The 19,968-nt window shown below is 41.2% G+C and overlaps 1 protein-coding gene across 1 annotated transcript in view; it reads right to left on the bottom strand.

Moving 5' to 3' along the window:
* Positions 1-9,194: 9,194 nt before the first annotated feature.
* The window catches only part of STAC (SH3 and cysteine rich domain), a 158,481-nt gene continuing 147,707 nt past the window's right edge, over positions 9,195-19,968 (bottom strand). The window contains exon 11 of the mRNA XM_003930911.3: positions 9,195-11,001. Coding sequence (XP_003930960.1) covers positions 10,903-11,001 — 99 coding nt within the window. The 3' untranslated portion in view covers positions 9,195-10,902. The remainder of the gene's footprint in view (positions 11,002-19,968) is intronic.

Below are 19,968 nucleotides of genomic sequence, written 5' to 3'. Positions count from 1 at the left end.
AATCAAGCCTAGCATTCTGCCCTCAAAGAGTCTATTCACTGAAATCAATTTTTACAATCATCACTAGTCAAACATGAAATGATAGACACTGCTCGAGCAGTTCAGGGCAGGGCTATGCAGTTTCAGAATAGCTCGGTTTGGCTTGAGGCCTCTGGAGAAATCTCCACTGCAGAGGCTGGACTTGCTTCTGTTTCCCTGGGGAAGCCCTTGGAGGGTTTTTAACAGGGTGGCAACAGGATCAAAGTGAAACTTTAGGAGGATGATTCTGGCTTTGAGGTTGGCTCTGGGGAAGAAGCACCTCCAAAAAAGGCATTGGCATGGTGGAGGAGCTGTGAGCACACGGTGCCAGCAGGTTGCTGCCAGACAGGCTGCCTGGCCATGCTGTGCTGCCCTCCGTCTCCTGCTGTTGCCCTATATGGCTGCAGACTACTGCTCAGTCACGGCCTCCCTCGTTGCTAGCCTGCTCCTCTCTTGTTCCTGGAAGTGTCTTCCCTTCTGTTTCAGCGTTCCCAATACCAACTCTGTTTTCACCCCAACATGTTAGAACCCTTACTGAATGTTATTTTCACTTATATTTCATGATGCCCCATAAACCTCTTCTTGGGTTCCTTCACCTACCTGTATCACCCCAAGCATGTTATATTCTTGTTTCCCACAATCTTCTCTTGCTTTGATACCTCTTTCTCTCATGCTTTATCAGTTACTCATTGCTGGTAATGATTGATCTGTCTTGAGATATAAATATAGAATGTATTTGAGAAACAAATTGCAGGCTAAGGTGGAAATGCTCATATCTCATCGTCTCCTTATCATCAGACCAGAGCTTATCTTCAACTCTGCTTTTGCTATCCCAGATCACACAAAGCCAGGGGTCATTGTGACCAAAATTTACCCTTCCCTGCTGAGAAAAATAAAAGTGAGAAGGAGAAAAACAGATTTTTAATATTCATCTCTGGAGGCTATGAAGTTTACAAGATAGAAGAAAGGTATTATGTCCTAAAAAAGGTGGAATATTTTGGAGTGCTGTAGTCTCTGGGTGGTGGTGGTGTTGGGGACAATGGAGAAGGAAAGGGTTAAAGAGAGGTGCAAGAAGAGAGAGGGGCATGGGAGACGCCCTCCAGAGGCCTCGGCACTGAGACTGCTTCTTGTGTAAAAAACAGGCAGGTTCTGGCTTTGAAATCCCTTAACTGACTCAAAGAACAAACAACTGCTTAAATCTTCACTGGAGTGCAGTATAAATGCCACCTGAGTGCATGTGTGTGCATGCGTGCATATGTGCATGTGTTCATGTATGCGTGTATGCACACATTCTGGAATGCCTTGCCTTCTGATTAGAACATACGTTGCAGTAGCATCCTCAGTGTAGGCTCCAAGGAGGCAGGGACGGTGTGACCTTGGATATGGTCCTAGTGGCCAAACGGAGGAATCTTTCTCCATTTTTCTCATCCTCAGAGGCTAGCGTGGTGATGGAGAGAAAAACTTTCCTACGCCGGTTACACATTACCACCATGATATTGTATTTTTCAGATTCTCTTTAGTTGGCTTTTCCTGAGTTTTGGGAGTTCAGTGTTCTTTAGGCATAACAATGGGTTTCAGTTAAATTTCTCCTGTCATCTCTCCACGTTTCCAGGTGGCAGCGCAATGCTGTATGTTTCCTATTGGTGCTGTAACAAATCACTACAAACTTAGTGCCTTAAACAATCCAAGCATGCTATCTTAGAACTATGGAGATCAGAGGTCCTAAATGGTCTCATTGGGCTGGGGTACAGGGGGCTTTCTTCAAAGGTTCAAGGAAGTTCAGCTGTGGTCCAGCTTGTAGGCTTCTCATCAAAGCTCTGCAGGTAACAGGGACTACCCTTCCTAGAAGTCAGGTTAGCATCAATCTGCTGTTATTTCAGCTGGTGTGTTGAGGATCTCACACATTCAGAAATCTCACATTTCTGCCTTCGGTAGATGCAGAGCTGAGTATAACCTGCTCAGTCTTGCTACTTCTTGGTGACTACTCATGGCCTGATGCTGCCCCACTCCCACCTACCAGCTTGCTGTATCTGGAACCTCATCTGAGTCCTGCTACTGCCCTTTTGGCTGAGTCCTCAGACCCTCACTGAACTATTCTTTTTATTTTACTTTGGAGGCAAGGTCTCACTATGCCATCTAAGCTGGAACATAGTGGAATGATCATAATTCATTGCAGCCTCAAACTCTTGGGCTCAAGTGACTCTCCTGTCTCAGCCTCCCAAGTGGCTAGGAAAACAGGTGCATGCCACCATGCCCAGCCTAACCTCCTCGTTCTACGCTTTTTCTGCAAAGTATACAATACTACTCAGTGTATTGTGTACTCACCTGGCTGATTCTGCAGTGAGTGCAATAGGTGTTTCTTGGTCCTGAAAGCTCATAGATTTATTCCCAGCAGTGGATCAACAAGATTTGCCCTGCACTGCTTCATTGTATTGAATTTTATGTTTTTAATATCACATCTGCAAAGTTGTAAACTAATTTCTTAGTATTTAAGGTTTTAACGCACCTCGCCACCCTGCCCTGACCCAGCGCCTGTAATTGAAAGGGACAAAAGCAACTTAGGCAGCACTAGGGGTGAGCAGCTTCATATTTGGTATCTCTCTGGATCAGGAAGGCTCCTTTGAGATCCATCATGAATGACAGGAATTTAGCCCAAATCACAACATGCCTGTGATTAAAAAGAGAAACCTGGTTCCCTTGGTTGTGAAGAAGCCTATATATTTTTTTCCATTTTGATGATGTTTTAACCCTTATTATTCTATAAATAATTTTCTTCTGGGGTCCTAAACATCAGGACAGATGTGGGAAAGATGGGGCCTTACCTGGGTGGATTATTCTTCTTAGGATATTTCTCTAAAGATAAGATACGAACCTAAACCCTCTTTGGAATGATATGTTGCATAAGTAAGCAGCCTCTTTCTCCTATGGCCCCCATCAGGCCTCCACCTAACCCCATCCCCTCTTCCTCACCAGCTAGCTCCTCTATTCCTCCCCAAGTCTTTTACTAATACTGCTAATATTGCTCAAATACACAACACTCCAACATGAAGGGCCCATACAATTGGAAACTTTTGTGTTAAAAAGTGAAAAAAAACCCCTTAGCCCACAAAATGTAACTGCCCAGTCTCCACCAAATACCCTCCCTTATCATCCATAAGTTCTAGTGAAAGTAAAGTGCTTCAAGTGTTGGGAAATTATATGAGAAAGAGCTGAAAGGGTGCCTTACCACACTGCCAATATAAAATTGCCTTTTTGGAAAGTGAGAACATTTTTAGCATGAGAGCTTTGAGCTCTGTAGGTCCTATTTCTAATGAAAGCAGTAAAGACCCAGCGTACTCTTATGGTTCACTGTACTTTCTCTATTGTAGCACTAATCACACATTTTTAGTATTACTTGTATGATTACCATTTTTCCCAGTAGACTGTAACAAATACCTGCTGATTTTACTGCTAAAATAACAATGTTGTATCTTAGTTCATGTTGTGCTGCTATAACAAAATTTCACAGGCTGGGTACTTTATAATAGAGAGAAATTTACTGGCTCACAATCCTGGAGGCTGGGAAGTCCAGTATTAAGGTGTTAGTGTCTTGTGAAGACCTCCTTACTGCATCATCCCATGATGAAAGGCAGAGGACAAAGAGAGGGCAAAAGAGATAATGAATCTGCTCCCAAGATAAAGACATTAATTCATTCATAAAGGCAGAGACTCCATAACCCAAACACTTCCTATTAGGTCCCACCTCCCAACGCTACTGCATTGGGGATCAAGTTTCTAACATTTGAACTTTGGAAGACACATTCAAACCATAATACATTGTCATGACCAAGGAAAACTCTGTGTCTTGAAACTAGAAGCTTGTGATTCACCATGTCTAGATTTAGATGCTCTCAGGTATGAATATATTTCATTCATTCATTATGTGATTTTCACCCTTCCTTACCAGTCTTGTAGGTGGCATGCCTTGGAGCTGTAAGAAATGGCCCCCATCCAAAGATCCAATCTTTGAGAACTTGGAAATAAGGGCACAGTTACTTTTGAAAGTTAAAATTTCCAAAAGTTAAGTACAGACTAGATAAAATTGGAGAGATTAAAACTCACCCTGAAAAGAGGCAATCCCTGGTTAGGGCAACACTTACCTGAAAGCAAGGACATATTTCAATCCTATGAAAGCATTGAGTGAAATCACTAATGCAAAAGTGAGCATTGGTCATTTTAAGCACTGGATGAAGAGAAGAAATCTTCTCCAACAAGTATCCAGCATGGTGGGTATCATCGTCAAGATCATTCTTATTGTGCATGTGACTCTTTCAGGTTATGTCAGTTGGATGCTACCAAATGCATCTATAACCCCCATAGTCACTGAGTGCCCTTCCAAGTACAGGAGGGATTTCATGCAGTTGCCGTTAGGGAGACCAAGTAGGTTAGATATGCCAGTAAAGTTTGTTCCTCAACATAGTGACGATATTACTTTCAATGTCAGCTCATAAATTATTATTTTGGGCCTATGTAACTTTTTGAGGTTGGCAAATGTAAGTTTTACTCTGAGAACTGGATTTCTCCTCCATGCACCAACGCATCAGACTCCTGGTTCTGCAAGGCTGAGGGTGTGTCCCATGGATCCTTGGAAATTCATAAGTGTAATGCAAACTCTTCTCCTGGCAATACCTTTACATCATCATGTGCTTTTTACTACAATCATCTATAAATCCATTAACTTGAAACTATTATTATCATCAAGGAAATAATTACAGTAAACTATATAGTAAGGCATGGCACTAATAATAATTATTGCCTCCTTGTTATTCTGCAACTCTAGCATTTAACTTTGCAACCAAATGCTCTCAGTAGCCAGCCACTTAGGAGCACTAGGAATACTGATACAGGTGTAAAACCTCATTCCACCTTTGGGTAAGTGATCTAACATTTCGGAGTCTCAGTTTCTCCAACTGAAAAATGGAGACAGTAAGACTCAGCCATCAGGATTATTTTCAGGAGTAAATTAATTCTTACCATGCAGCAAGTATTTATATCAGGATAAGACTGATTATCCCAAGCCTACTTTATGCAGTCTTTAGCTATGTGCTTCTAGGAATACCACTCCAGTAGAAGACATATTTCAGTATTTCATTTCCTATATGCCTAACATAAAGGAAAGAAAGGACTCAGATAACTTTAAAGTAGGAACTTGAAAGTTTGAGATTATCAGAAAAACTCTTTCCAACAGTGACTGTGGGTTTCATTGTAATTTATCTTTCTGTCAAGATTGCTGACCCAAATTCTCTGCCTTTGAAATTGAGGTTTTCTAAGAATATCTTTGGAAACTCTTCATTTAAAAGTGGTTTCTTTACAGTTTGCTTCAGGGAGCTAAAGAAAATGTTTACTTAGGAAATGACCTGAGTGATTCATCCTAGTGTATTACAGAAAGGGAGGCTGGGGCAGAGAGAACTGGCTGCTATTTCCTTCCTCCAAGGCTGGCTCCAAGGAAGTGGTTGGAGGTCCTTGTAGAATATCTTTTATTACAACCCCACTGTTGCTTGTCCTTGTCTTTGATGGAACACATGAGCAAAAATAAATAAAAATATAGATACTTAAAGGATTTGTTTAATAGATACATGTTGAACTCTGTATACTAAAGACATGACTTTCCCCCCAGCATCTACTGAACATTTATAAAGATGATAATACATTTATCAGCACACAAAACAATGTCAATTAATTCCTCAAAGCAGAAATCATATGTACCAAATTTTCCGATTATAGTGCTCAATGTTGTAATTAACACACAGTAAAAATCAGAGAAAAATAAAAACTGTAATTAAATAGAATTTATAAGTGAATGAAAATAGAAATAGCTATCTAATAGGGTCAAAGCTGAACTCAGAGGAAAATTTATAACCTTGGATAGTTTTTATTACCTAAATCAAGAATAAAGGTAAATAAACTAAGCACATAATTTTCAAAAAGCTGATAAAAACAAAGATAGAAAACGAAAATTTTTGCCATGTATAGGAAAAGATGGTTTCAGGCAATAACCTGAAAACCTGAGTGAATAATGCCAGTGGAGGCATTCTAAAGATGATCCATGATCTTGGAAATAGCTCTTGTAGTTTTCCTGGGTGTGTTTCCAGGACTTCGGTATGTCCTGATTTCCACGAAGACGTGGAGGATGTTCAATAATTAATTGCATAAACTTGACAACGAGCTGATAAAAAACCCTGCCATGTTTTCATTTGCAAAAGGGGACTGTTAAATGGCCATTTTCTTGTTAAAATTTCAAGGTATGAATAAACTTTTATAATCCATAGGAAGATTAAAGACGATTTAAAACTTCTCATTGGAATCTAAGAAAAAACACGTTCTAAGGGTCAAAACACCAGATGTTGTGTGAAACACACAGCAGAGTGGCAACTTAGCAAAATCTAGGAGATAGTTACAGGATGTCATTAAACTTGTTTTAATTTTTTGTCCGAGTTATTTTTAAGAGTTTCTGTTTTGTGATAAATCTGTGGAGCACACCTGCTCACTCAGTTTCCTGGGGATGCTATTTTGAGAAAGGATGAGTTTTCTTTTATTCCCAGATTTCGCAGCCTACTCCCTGATGTTGTTTGCTGCAGCTATCAGCATGATAAAGCTACTCTTCCTTTGAAGTTTTTCACTCTGGGAGTACACACGTTCCCACTTTAGCTTGTTCTCGTACCAGCTCGGATCCCAGAGTAGATTGCCTTCATCCTTATCATGATGATTGTGTGCTTCTGCCCTTTAAAAGTATTTCAGTGAGATGTAGAAAGAGAGGGGATAGTAGAAGCATAGGGGCTATTGGGTGATCTTGTATGAGAATTCTTTACTGCAGAATTTCCCAAGTTATGTTCCTTGGAATGTTGTTTTAGGAAAGGCTAATAGGTGATTCACAGTTTTAAATCTCCTTTTTAGAGACTTACCATGAGAATTAGCAAATTAAAGGCTCTGAGAAGTCCTGAGTAATCAGGTTTGCTTCAGTTAAATCTCAGGTATTTTTCTCCCACACACCACTTTTTCACAGCTGCATCTCTGCCTGGACCTGGCTGTAGGCTGAGGCTGGCCAGTACATTTCCTTCTTGGCTCTCTCCTCCTTGGAGTGCCAGTTTCTTGGACAACTGGATCTTTTGCCTTTTAACAGTACTTGGAACCAAGGTATTGTGATCTTCCCACTAGCTTTATTTTTCTCTCTTTAATAGCAGAGAAGACTAACTCTAATAGGTCCTACCTTGTTCGACTCTGCTACCTGTTCCATGCAACCCAAATGCTGCACTCTTCCTCTTAATGGGAGTGAGTGAGTGTATGTGTGTGGGTGGTAGTGGTGGTAGTGGTGTGTGGTGTGTAGTTAGGGAGGAAAAGTGGTCTGTGAAATTAACCATCTGTGAAATCTAGCCATCTAGACGTCTACACATGGGCTCTCTTTGCAGCCCTACTGCCTACATGAAAGCTGCTGTAGATATCTGCTAGTGATAGGAGATAAAGGGAGTTCTCTTCCATCTGGAGCCCTGAGGAAGGTTCACTGTTATTCATATCAAATTTACTATAATGGAAGTGAAGTCTCACAGCACTGGTTATGAGGTATAGGGCGTATTTTCCTTTGTGTAATGTATGTTCCTATGTACCATCCCTTGGCTGTAGGCAGGGGCAGAAGGTGAGGGGTCTCAGGCTGTTTTCTTACACTATGAAGCACATCCCTCAGCTTCCCTTTTGATTCTTCATATTGACATATCCTTCCTTCCTTGTCTCCTCAACAGAGTCTATCTCCTGAGGTCTTCATCTCTTCTCCATTCAAAAATGTGGTTCTTCTTTTAGCCATTTTCTGAGTCTTGCAAAGCTTTAAGACTTTGGTAGGCCATAGCTATCCTTGTGCTTTTAATTTATGCAGGCAGGCAGGAGAAGAAAAGCTGTGACTCCTAAAATCTATGTGTTTGTGTAAGCATTCATAAAAATCTATACTATGAGGAGCGTCTTGCTTTTTCCCTTATGTCTCGATGACTCTAGATCTTTAGGGAATCCTAGATATCTTTTATTTGGAGGGCTAATTGCCTGCTACCACTTGATGTTTGCAAAACTTTTGGGCTTTGTTGTGCAGAAAGAGCATCTTTCTCTTCTAACATGAACTCAAATTACAAAACCCCTGCCTCTGTTGTCTGTTTCTGTATAACAAATCACTCCAAAACTTAGTGACTTAAAAAATCCCCACATAATTATCTTGTTCATAAATCTGTAGCTTGGGCAGAGCTCAGCAGGGATGACTCATCTATTCTCTGTGATGTCTGCCACCTCAGATGATAAAACTTGTAGTCTTTCCAATGGGTCTTTCCTGCAGGATGGCCTCAGGGTAGTTGAAATTCTATGGTATCTCAAGGTTCTAACAGTGAGTGTTCCCAGAGATCAAGGCTAAAGCTGTGTTTAAAACTTAACCTCAGATGCAGTCTGGGATGGGATCATTACCACGTTTTGAATATGGTTTGTCCCCTCTGGGACTCATGCTTATATTTGATTGCCATTGTGGCTATATTGGAAGGTGGGGCTGAATGGGAGGTGTTTGGGTCATGGGGAGAATCCCTCATGAAGAGATAGGACTATCCCATGGGTGTGAGTGAGTTTGTGCTCTCCTGGGACTGGATTTGTTACTTCAAGAATGCGTTGTTAAAAATCAAGGCTGCTCCTCATGTTTGGTCTCTCTCTTTCTTTGCACATACCTGATTTCTATTCTGCTTCCCTACCATGCTATGATACAGTACGTGGCCATCACCAGAAGCCAAGTAAATGCCAATGCTATGCTTCTTGGACTTCGTAGCCTCTAGAATTGTCAGCTAAATAAATCTCTTTTCTTTACAAGTTAACCAGTCTCAGATATATTGTTATAGAAACAGAAAATAGACTAAGCCTTGTAGTACCATTTCTGCTGTATTCTATTGGCCACATAAGACGAGCCCTGATTCAGTGTGGAAAGGGACTACACAAGGGAAAGAATCAGGAGGTAGGATCACTGGGAGAGTACTGTGGAGGCTAGGTACCACATCTTCCTTCTATTCAACTGTAAAAGGCAAACTGATTTTTAGGATTCTTCTTAATTTAACATGCATATGATGTGACATCACTGTACCAAAAATTCAATGGATATCGCAACAGAAAGAAGAGATCAGGACACGTTTCTGATGCTCCTTTCCAGCCACTGTGTTGTTTTTATTAAATGGAATACTGAATTAGAGGCAAAGAGCATTTGTACTAGGCATCCAATTTTACAGAAAGACAGTCATATGATCTACCCTGGCTCTCAAAGAATCCATCTTGACATTGTACCTGGTTTTGCATGTGGCATCCGAGAGGGAGGAAATTATGGATGCTGGCCTTAAGGTAAGAGTAAGGCACCCAAACTTCTGTGAAACCAACAGCCATTCCCTCTCAGTTCCCAACTTCACAATGCATAAAAACCAAAGAAATAAATGGAGACTAATGATGCTTTGATTTGGGAAATAATGTTTACATGCATAGGATGTACCCATTTAAGTCTTTTAAAAACCACTGTTCTAATGATTTTATTGCACTGTAACAAAATAAATCAAACTGACATTGATTCCAAGGTCATTGTGAAGTAAGTTTAACCATATTAATGACTAATAGGATGCAAGTTTGAATGCTAGGAGGCTTGAGTAGGAAGGCATCACAGTATATTGCATTCTTGTAAACATTAGTACAAGTACAGAGTCATAGGGGTTCCCCTAGATGACGCTAATTGGGCCCCTAGTTCCTCTACTTTCAGAAGGATAAAGCATGAGGGTTCTTTTCCATTTTACATCTCCTAGGATATAATATACTGCCCTAAAGAAGAATGGATTCCAATTTGGCTACATTTCTTCTAAGACGCTGTTGTTTCCCCTCCATGTTCCTGGCTCTCCACAAGGTAGGCTCAGCCTCCAAAGTGGAGTCCTATAGGACAGCATGAAGGAAAAATGCTGCCTCCAACAGAGAGGATGCAAAGTGAAAGTGGAGACTTTTTGTTAGAGTCTCTTTCCCAGGTCCATCTCCTTCAAATAGGGACTTCCTAACTGAAAGGGCTGTATAATCTTCAGTAAGTAAGAGCTCTCTGCCCCACCTTTCCCCACTTATCTTCCTCACTGTATCTATGTCTCATGTCCTGCTCTGTCACCCAGGTCAATAACTAGGACAGCAGGAAGGATGGCCCATCGGCATTCTTTAGGCAGGTCAGGTCTTTGCAGGTAACGCCATGTCAACATAGCGCTCACATCTAATGCACACCGGCAGAGGTACTCAGAGGACTGAAGAGAAAGAAAGAACACATCAGACACTATGGACAGCACAATCACAAAGAGAGGGAGCCTGGGGAGCACTGGAATGCTGAGGGCTGGGAAGCAGGCCTTTCTGATGCTCTGCACAGAGATTGCTGGGGCCTGAAATGTGATGACACTGACTGACCAGTACGGGTGACAGGTCTGGAACCAAAATGATACATGGCTGCATGGATCTGCACCTTGCACTGGGCTATCCTGCAAACTGGAGCACACTCCAGGGTGTGAACTTACACCACACAGACAGGAAAGGAGTGGGGTCCCGGGGGACAGCTGTAGTTTATAGTCCTGCTGCTGCTGCCAGGCATGGCATCTGGCTCTGCCTGCCGACTCCCTCAGCCTCGTCCCCACTTGGGGCGGCCTGGGTATGCTGTGCAGTGGGCCCTCTGTTTTGTGGCTGTTACTTCACAGTCTCCGATCCTTGAGTCCTGTCTCGCTGTTTCCTTGGGGGCTGGGTCAGTGCGGCAGCTCCTCTGGGTTGGCGCAGTGTGAGATGAGGCAGAGGCATCACAGCAGAGCTTGCCTACTGCAAACGGAGGAGGAGTCAGGATCAGATGTTCTCTAGGACATCCATGGGCACGAGGCCTTTCTTTTTTCCACTGAGGACTCTGATAAAACCATCCTGTTCTTCTTCAGAACTCATGCAGATCTGAATGCCAAGGAAGAAAGAAAACAAAAGACTTTACTGTCAGCAAGAAAGAAGTTAGGACCTGCAGCTGGAACCCCTGCATACAGGTTGCAGGAGCAACAAACTGCAAAAGGGAGGGCAGTTTCAGGGTGGGGAAACAAGCACAGTGAGAAAAAGGGTTGATAAAGAATTAGGCAGAAACCTAGGTTTGGAACAAGTCCCAGGCATTGAATGTTTTCTGAAATTTGGCTTTATGAATGAGGATAAGGAAAATGAGGATTAACAGTACTGTGACCCTCAGAAGAGTCACTGTGAGGACAGAATGAGATAATAATGTTTGTCACGGAGCCTAGCATATGGCATGCAATGAGTTCTCAAGACACGATTTTAAAAGATTTTAACATAATAGCATTCAGCAGACTCCTGTCATGTGCTCGGAATTTTATATGCACCTCATATAACATCAGGAAGTCAAAGGGAACTATTTCACTCCTGGGCTCAAGCAAATAGATGCTAACATTTGAGGCCATCTATGCTAGACTTTCAAAAGGGGTTGATAAACATTCATTCGGATACTGTTGCTGCTCACCACTTATTGGCCACTGAAGCGCAAAGAAGGGTGGATGTGGCCAGATGAAAGTTAGAAGAGGTTTGTGAACAGAACTGCTGTTGTGCTGTGAGTTTCTTCTGCCTTACCTGCTTCCATGGGTGACAGGCCATGTCTTATATTGGATTCCCTAGAAACAGAGCCTGAAGCAGGGGTTCTTGTGCAAGTGAATTACTGAGTGGCTACTCTCAGGAGGTGGGAAGTAAGGGATACAGGATAGGGTAAGGGAAAGAGCCAAGCAATGAGAGGTTTCCAGTTGGAAAGCAGTCCAGCTTGGTTTCCCTGGGAGCTCTGGAGCATGAATCACATCACAGAATTGTCTCCCTTTGAAGCTAGGGTTTCAGACTTTTGGACTCCGTATCAGTGAGTCATTGGCCATTGACTGGCCTGTGAGAGGCATAACCTCCCAGGTGAGATGGTCCGATGGTCCTGCTCTCTCAAGAGGCCTTCCCTGAGAAGGGCAGCTGTGAGTTGTTCGTGGCTAACACAGCAACCGGGAGATGAGTGTGCCCACCTGCTGGAAGGGATGTGGGCAAGGCCCCAACAGAAGCCACCACAGTGGACTCGTCCATCATGAAGAAGAAGGGGCTTGATTAGGACACTCAGAGAGCTTGATTTGTGACTTGTGGAGCTTGGAACATATAATGGACTAGTATTGGGCTCATGCTTCAGAAATCTGTGTGAGAAACTTGACCAGAAAGAGGTGCAGACAGTGAAGTGAAGAGGAGCTATTTTGTAACAGTTAGAGGACGCATTGATTGTTTCATGAAGACCACATGTGGGTCACTTATGAGAGAAGTCGCTGATGGGACATGCTAGATCCCTTGACATGACTTCAAAAGAGATAGACTACTTGATTTTCAAAAGCTGAGACCTGGCCGGGCACGATGGCTGGCGCCTGTAATCCCAGCACTTTGGGAGGCCAAAACTGGTGGATCACTTGAGGTCAGGAGTTTGTGACCAGCCTGGCCACTGTGGTGAAACCCTGCCTCTACTAAAAATGCAAAAAGTAGCTGGGCGTGGTGGCACGTGCCTGTAATCCCAGCTACTTGGGAAGCCGAGGCAGGATAATTGCTTGAACCCTAGAGGCAGAGGTTGCGGTGACCCGAAATCGTGCCACTGCACTCCAGCCTGGGTGACAGAGTGAGACTCCCTCTCAAAAAACAAACAAACACAAAAGGCTGAGACCTGCCATTGCCCATGCCAGTAATACTGAAGGGGAGAGGCTCCAGTGATGAGCAGGGAGTATGTTTTAAAAGAACATACAAAAACGCCTCGAGAGGAGGATTTACCTTTACAATTTGCCAGAGTGTGTGTTTTCTTCCTTATTTATATGTGTCAAAATTCAACAACCCTTAATATAAGCTCTACCAGTCAGCATCAATAAAAATATGAACACCTGCCCTTTTGAATAGGCTGGTTCTAGGTGAAGCATGAACCATGAAAACATGTTCAATTTAAATAAAAAAATCAAACTTGAAAACAATTTATTGACACATACACACAGGGATGCTGTATTGTGGTGATGTTGAAGAGTGAGAATACAAAGCAAGGAGTCAAAACATTGAAATTCTGGCCAGAGCTAAGAGCCTAATGCCAATACTCTGTGCCTTGGAACAAACAAAAACCAGACGGCAGTTTTGATTTTCATTGGTCTTTTGGGTCATTTTCAAAGCATTCTATCATCTCTGTGAAGAGCAAATTTCAGTTCTTGGAGCAAAAAAACCACTGATGTTCAAATGCGTGCCTGTATATAAGGTAGACCTTTGCTTTTCTCTCTTCTCTTTCAAAGTTTTCATGTAGAAGAGAAACACTGCTTGACAGAGCCTGTGGAAGAACTGTTCAGAAGTGTCTCTGAAATACGTGAACAATGGTTCATGCTTTGTTGAATGCACTGGCTTTTCAACCTTCTAGCTTGGTGTCTCTAAAGTGCTCTGATTTTGGGAGACCTTTGTAAGGATGAGAAGTTTTGAAGATGATGAGTACAAATGGCTGAACGCACCCATCAGCAGCTTTCACTCTACCCAGAGATGAGGGGTCCAGAGTTTAAAATTCTGATTGTAAAATACATAACCTGTCAGCCTTGAGAATCTACCATTTCAGGAAACAATGGCAGAGCCTGAAACATTTCCATTTGTTTAGAGGCAGAATGGAAATATCATCCCAAAAGATCAGTTATGGGTAGAAAAGGGTGGAAAGTGAGGACAAACAGAGGAACTCCTTTGGTTTGGAGGGCCATAAATAGTCTCGGTTTACTCAGGAGTTTCTCAATTTTAGCACTGGAAGTCCCAAGTCCTGCCAAACCCTTCATTTCCAAACTGGAATTGAACAGTTGATCTCCCTAGCAGAAATGTTTTGCTCATCAGGGCCAGTTAGAGGTATTTCCATTGCTTAAGGATTCTCAATTCCCCACTTTCCTTATTTATTCACTCATTCAACAACTCTTTATTGAGTACCTACTACATGCTAGATATCATTCCAAAAGCTGGGGAACTAGTGCAATACAAGACAGACAGATCCCTCACAGAGCTTTCTAGGTACACTTGGGAAGACAGACATTCACTGAGTAATCAACAGTGTGTTGAGTGCAAGGGCTGTGGCTGTTTTGGTGGCTGATTGTCCTGTGGACAACATTTAGTAATCTGACTGGCAACATAAAACATAATATGTTTTTGCATGATTTGCTGAATGAAGAAGAGTACTAATGTAAAAATAGAAACGTGATTTAGCCAATGGGGTAAGAAACACCTTCTTGAAGAAGCAACATTTAAAGAAGGAGAAAAAGGTGGGGGAAGGAGGAAAACAAGAGTAGAGTAAGAACAAATTCTGGCATCAAGAGATTGTGACACTTTGAAGTCATGGGAAAAATTCAGTGTAGCCAGAATAGAGAGATGGTGGGAGTAAGGGGTGTAAGATGAAGCCACAAAATCCGTCAGGGCCCAGAGTGTGCAAGAAACACAAGCCATGCTAAATCTCTGCTAAGACCTTTGGCTGACCTTCTGACCTGTCCCATGGACTGGAATTGGGCCATAAGCAAAACACTAAAATCATCATCGACAAAGAGAATGAGATCAATTTCGTTAGCATTGCCTGAGTCGTTTAAGATACAGGTGAACAACAGAACAAAACTCAGGGCTCTACAGCACGGGAAAAGGGCAAACAAGGCTGTTGGTAGTAACCACAGTGTGTTAAAAGATTTTAGTTGGAGGGATGAGGTGCTCAGATTTATTTACAACAATTCTTTCTATTCTCCTTTCCCCTCCCCTGTCTTCACTTCCTCTTCCCTCTTCTCCACGCCCCTCCTCTGACTTTCCTCCTTTCCCTTCCCATCTTCATTCATCCTCTGTTTTTTTCTCTTGCCACCCATTCTCTCTCCATCCTCCCTCCCACTCTTTAACCTAAAGAGACCTCCTGAAAGTTGGACAGATTTTATTCCCATACTGATAAATCCCGACCTGACCAGCCAGCTTGCTGATATGAGGACATCCAGCAGTGATAAGCTGGATGCCCCAACACCAAGGTAGGTGCAGCATATGCAGAGCAGAGGCACCCCATATACACAGCACCCCATCTCCAACCAGCCCAGCACTTACCTAACCATGTAGCTCAGCTATAGCTAGCTCCTCAGCATCTCTCAGAGACTTTGCTTTCCTACTATGGGACACACAGAGTTTATGGTATTCTGGATTTGAATGACTTACTCAATTTCTTCTCAATCTCATTCTCTCTAGACTCTTTAATGGCTTGTAGGTCCCTGCTTTGGAGTTAAATGTTAACCCAGTGTTCAGTCTTTGATATTTTAGACTTCTGATCATGCATCCACGTCGTCTACTCTGGTTTTTGAATTTGGTGGGAACTGAGCTGGACTCCAGCTAAGTCACTCATTGTTTCAGCTGGGCAACCTTAGATCTGCATCAATAACTCACTGTTCTAGGATAACTAAAACCTTGAGGCAAATGCTGATGATGGGTACCCATGGTCATTTTTGTCCTTTTCCCACGAAGCAGAGTCCTGCCTTTCATTCTGTTGCCTATCCCTATCCTATGTGACTTGGGTAAATTTAATTGATTCAAGTCTGTTTCTATCCTCCTTGTTAGTGATTTTTAGTGGTTTACATAGAACTTAGTTCCAGTCAATGAAGCAAGATGAAATATCTGCTGGGGAACTTCTGGGAAAGTGTTTTTTTTTCCTATGAATCTTTGTCTGGAAGTATTCCTGGAGTGGCTGTAGCCACCTGTGACCACTAGGGGACATGGCTACCATTTCAAGGATGGCTTAGCAGAAATGTGGAAGAATTTGGTTCTCTGAACAGGGGATCAAGCCACTGAATTATCAACCCAACAACTGACCTGTATCAGAACTTTTATTATAAGAGTAAAATAGACCCTGTGAGGTTGAGTTTGAGTTTTGTAACTTGAGATGTTTATTCGTTTGCTATTAGTGTTGTAACAAATCACCACAAACTTAGAAGCTTTAAACAACACCATTTTTTTTTCTTTTTTTAAATCACAGTTCTGTAGGTCTAGAGGATTTGGCTGGTTTTCTCTGCTCCGGATTTTACAAGGCCAAAATCAGAGAGTCAACAGAGCTCTATTCCTTTCTTTCTTTGCTATTTCTCTAGGGGAGTATTTAATTTTAGGCTCACTTAGGTTGTTGCTGAGTTCAGCTCCCTGTGCCTGGAGGACTGAGATGTTCGTTTCTAGCTTCTAGAGGCCACCCTCATCCTCTGGCTTGTGGTCCCCTTTCTCCATCTTCACACTCAGCAATGGTAGGCTGAGTCTTTCTCATGCTTTATCGCTCTCTGACTCACCCCTTTCCCTCATTTCTCATCTGGCCTCTTCTGTTGCATCTCCCTGACTCTAGCCAGATACATTTTTCTGTTCTTAAGGGTTCAAGTGATTCGGTCTGGCCCATTTAGGCAATCTAGGCTATCTCCCCATCCCAGGGTCCATAACCTTCATCACATATGCAAAGTTCTTTCTGTGTGAAATCTGGATTAGTTTCCCATTGTTGCTATAATAAATTACCCCAAATTTGGTGGCTTATAACAACACAAATTTATTATCTTACAGTTCTGGAGTTCAGAAGTCCTAAGAACAAGGTGCTGGCAGGGCTGTATTCTTTCTAGAGGCTCTAAGAGAGACTCTGTTTCCTTGTCTTTTCCAGCTCTAGAGGTCATCATCTATATTCCTTGGCTCACGGCTCCCTCCTCCATGTTCAAGGCCAGGAGCATAGCATCTTCAAATCTCTCTCTCTCTGACCTCAGCTTCCATCATCACATCTCCTCTGACTCTGGTCCTCCTGTCTCCCTCTTCTATGGATCTCTATGATAACACTGGGATCACCCTGATAATCCAGATAATCTAATGGACACAAAACTTTAACTTAATCACATATACACAGTGCCTTTTGTTATATAAAGTAACATATTCAAAGTTGTGGAGATTAGGGTCTGGGCATCTTTGAGGAGTTGTTATTCTGCCTACCACAAGATAAAAGGACCATGACTGTTACTATAAAACATTTAAAAAATTTCAGAAACTGTGTACATATGTCTCAAAGTTCTCCTTTCAGACATAGTGAATGCAGTAGGTCGAAGGAAGACTTGGCTTCAGTGTTAAAAGGAGAGAATATCTAGAGATAAAAGAGACGATGCAATGAGACTCAAAGAAAACATGCTGTATAGCAAAGGCATGGATTCAACCTAAATGCTCATTAATGGTCTGAATAAAGAAGATGTGGTACATATACATCATGGGAATACTAAGCAGCCATGAAAAAACAAGATCATGTCCTTTGCAGGGACATGAATGGAGCTGGAGGCCATTATCCTTAGCAAACTAACACAGGAACAGAAAATCAAATACCATACATTCTCACTTGTAAGTTGGAGCTAATAATGAGAACATGTACATGCACAGAGGGAAATAACACATACTGGGACCTTTTGGGTAGGGTGAAGGGTGTTTGGAGGGTAGGAGAATGGACGGGGTCAGAAAAAATAACTAATGGGTGCTAGGCTTAATACCTGGTGAGAAAATAATCTGTACAACAAAGCCCCAGGACACAAGTTTACCTATATAACAAACTTGCACTGTACCCCTCAACTTAAAATAAAAGTTAGAAAAGAAAAGAAAAGAAAAGATGCTGTAGAAGAAAGGGGCTGACTAAGAAAAGTCTACAAGGAAATAAATACCAAACTAACATCTTAGAAATGTTAAAAGACTGAATTGAAACTTCAGAAAATCAAAGTGAAGTGAGGACTATCTTGAAGGAGTCTCTTGGGAGGAGTTAGAGATAAAGAAGTGGAAAATGATAAAGACATTAAAACTGTAAGGGAAGTATGGTAAACTAGAAATGATCCAACCAAAGAATGATTAAGCTCCTGGAGAAAGAGACATTGAGAGCAAAGGACAAATGATAAACCAGGGAAAATATTGGTCACATGTGGTACACCAGGCATAAATATTCTTCAAATGTAGAACACTTTTAAAATAATGTAAGAAAAAGGGCAAAGTACATAAATAGATTATTAAAAAATATAAATTCCCTATAGATACATATGAGATAAAATGCAAGCCTCTCTAACCATCCAGAAAATGCAAATTAGCATGAAATATTATTAATCTATCAAAACAACATAACAATAAGTAGTAACATTAAATTCTTGCAAGTATGTGATGATCTGAATATGCTCATGAACAGCTGGTTTGAATGTAGGTTGGTAAAACTTTTCTGAATGTAATTTGGCAGTATGTATCAAGAATTGTAAAGTCTTGATCTGTTTTCCTCTAAATTCTAAAGTACATCCTAAGAAAGTAATCAGAGTTAGAGACAAATAGGTTCAAAGATGTTAATTGTAGTTATCAAAGTTTAGAAAACGAAAGTTCCGAATATCCAATAATAGGAGATACTTAAACACATTCCTGTACATCTAGACTAAGAATTGGCAAACTTTTTCTATAAAGGGACAAATACTAAATATTGTAGGCTTTGCAGGCCATCTGATCTCTGTTGCAGTGACTCAACTCAGCTATTTAGTTGTAGCATGAAAGCGTCTACAGACCATATATATATGAATAAATTTAGCTATGTTCTATAAAACTTTCTTAAAAGCTGTGTTTTGGTAAACATTTAATGGCATTTTTTTTAAATGTTAGGAAACTAAAGTGGATATGATATCAAAATATGAATTAAAAAGTTTGGCATGAAATGTGCCCAAGTATTTATGTTGGTAATAATTTAATGGTTGAATTCCTTATGGTTTCTATTTTATCTTTTATACCTCTTAAAAAGATTTTCCCTCAAATGTTCTCCAAAATAAATGCATTTTGGTTTTGTAATATAAAGTATTTTTGTTTCTTTTCTATAGCTTTGATAGAACACAAACAATCAATGAAATGGTATAGGTGCAATAAAATTATGCATACATTTAAAGAAATTTTTTGGGAGGATCTTTAATGTCTGGTTGACTAGAGTAGAATAGACTAAATTCCACATGAATGTTTAATTTATGAACTTAATTAATTTTCCTAAGTATTTTAAAGTCCACTTTTGAGATCATGATTTTTTATTTTCTTTTTTAAAAATTTTATTTTAAGTTCCAGGATACATGCACAGGATGTGTGCAGTTTTGTTAGATAGGTAAATGTGTGCCATGGTGGTTTGCTGCACCTGTCAACCCATTACCTAGGTATTAAGGCCCACATGCATTATCTTTTTATCCTGATGCTCACCCTGTCACCACCCCATCATGGCCCCACCTCGACAGGCCCCAGTGTAGTGTATGTTGCTCCCCTCCCTGTGTCCATGTGTTCTCATTGTTCGGCTCCCATTTATGACTGAGAATATGCAGAGTTTGGTTTTCTGTTCCTGCATTAGTTTGTTGAGGATAACGGCTTCCAGCTCCATCCATGTCCCTGCAAAGAACATGATCTTGTTCCTTTTTATGGCTGCATAGTATTCTATGGTTTATATATACCATATTTTCTTTATTTAGTCTTTCATTGATCGGCGTTTGGGTTGATTCCATGTCTTTGCTATTTGGAATAGTGCTGCAGTGAACATAAGCATGCGTTTATCTTCATAATCGAATGATTTATATTCCTTTGGGTGTACAACCAGTAATGGCATTGCTGGGTCAAATTATATTTCTGGTTCTAGGTTTTTGAGAAATTGCCACACTGTCTTCCATAATGGTTGAACTAATTTACATTCCTACCAACAGTGTAAAAGTATTCCTATTTTTCCACAGCATCACCAGCATCTGTTGTTTCTGGACTTTATAATAATCGCTATTCTGACTGGAGTGAGATGGTATCTCCTTGTGGTTTTGATTCGCATTTCTCTGATAGTGATGTCGAGCTTTTTTTCATATGTTT

The sequence above is a fragment of the Saimiri boliviensis genome, chromosome 9 (assembly GCF_048565385.1).
Source record: "Saimiri boliviensis isolate mSaiBol1 chromosome 9, mSaiBol1.pri, whole genome shotgun sequence".
Classification (NCBI taxonomy): domain Eukaryota; kingdom Metazoa; phylum Chordata; class Mammalia; order Primates; family Cebidae; genus Saimiri; species Saimiri boliviensis.
The sequence above is the reverse complement of the archived record's forward strand: the minus strand, read 5'-3'. Positions and strand labels throughout refer to the sequence as shown.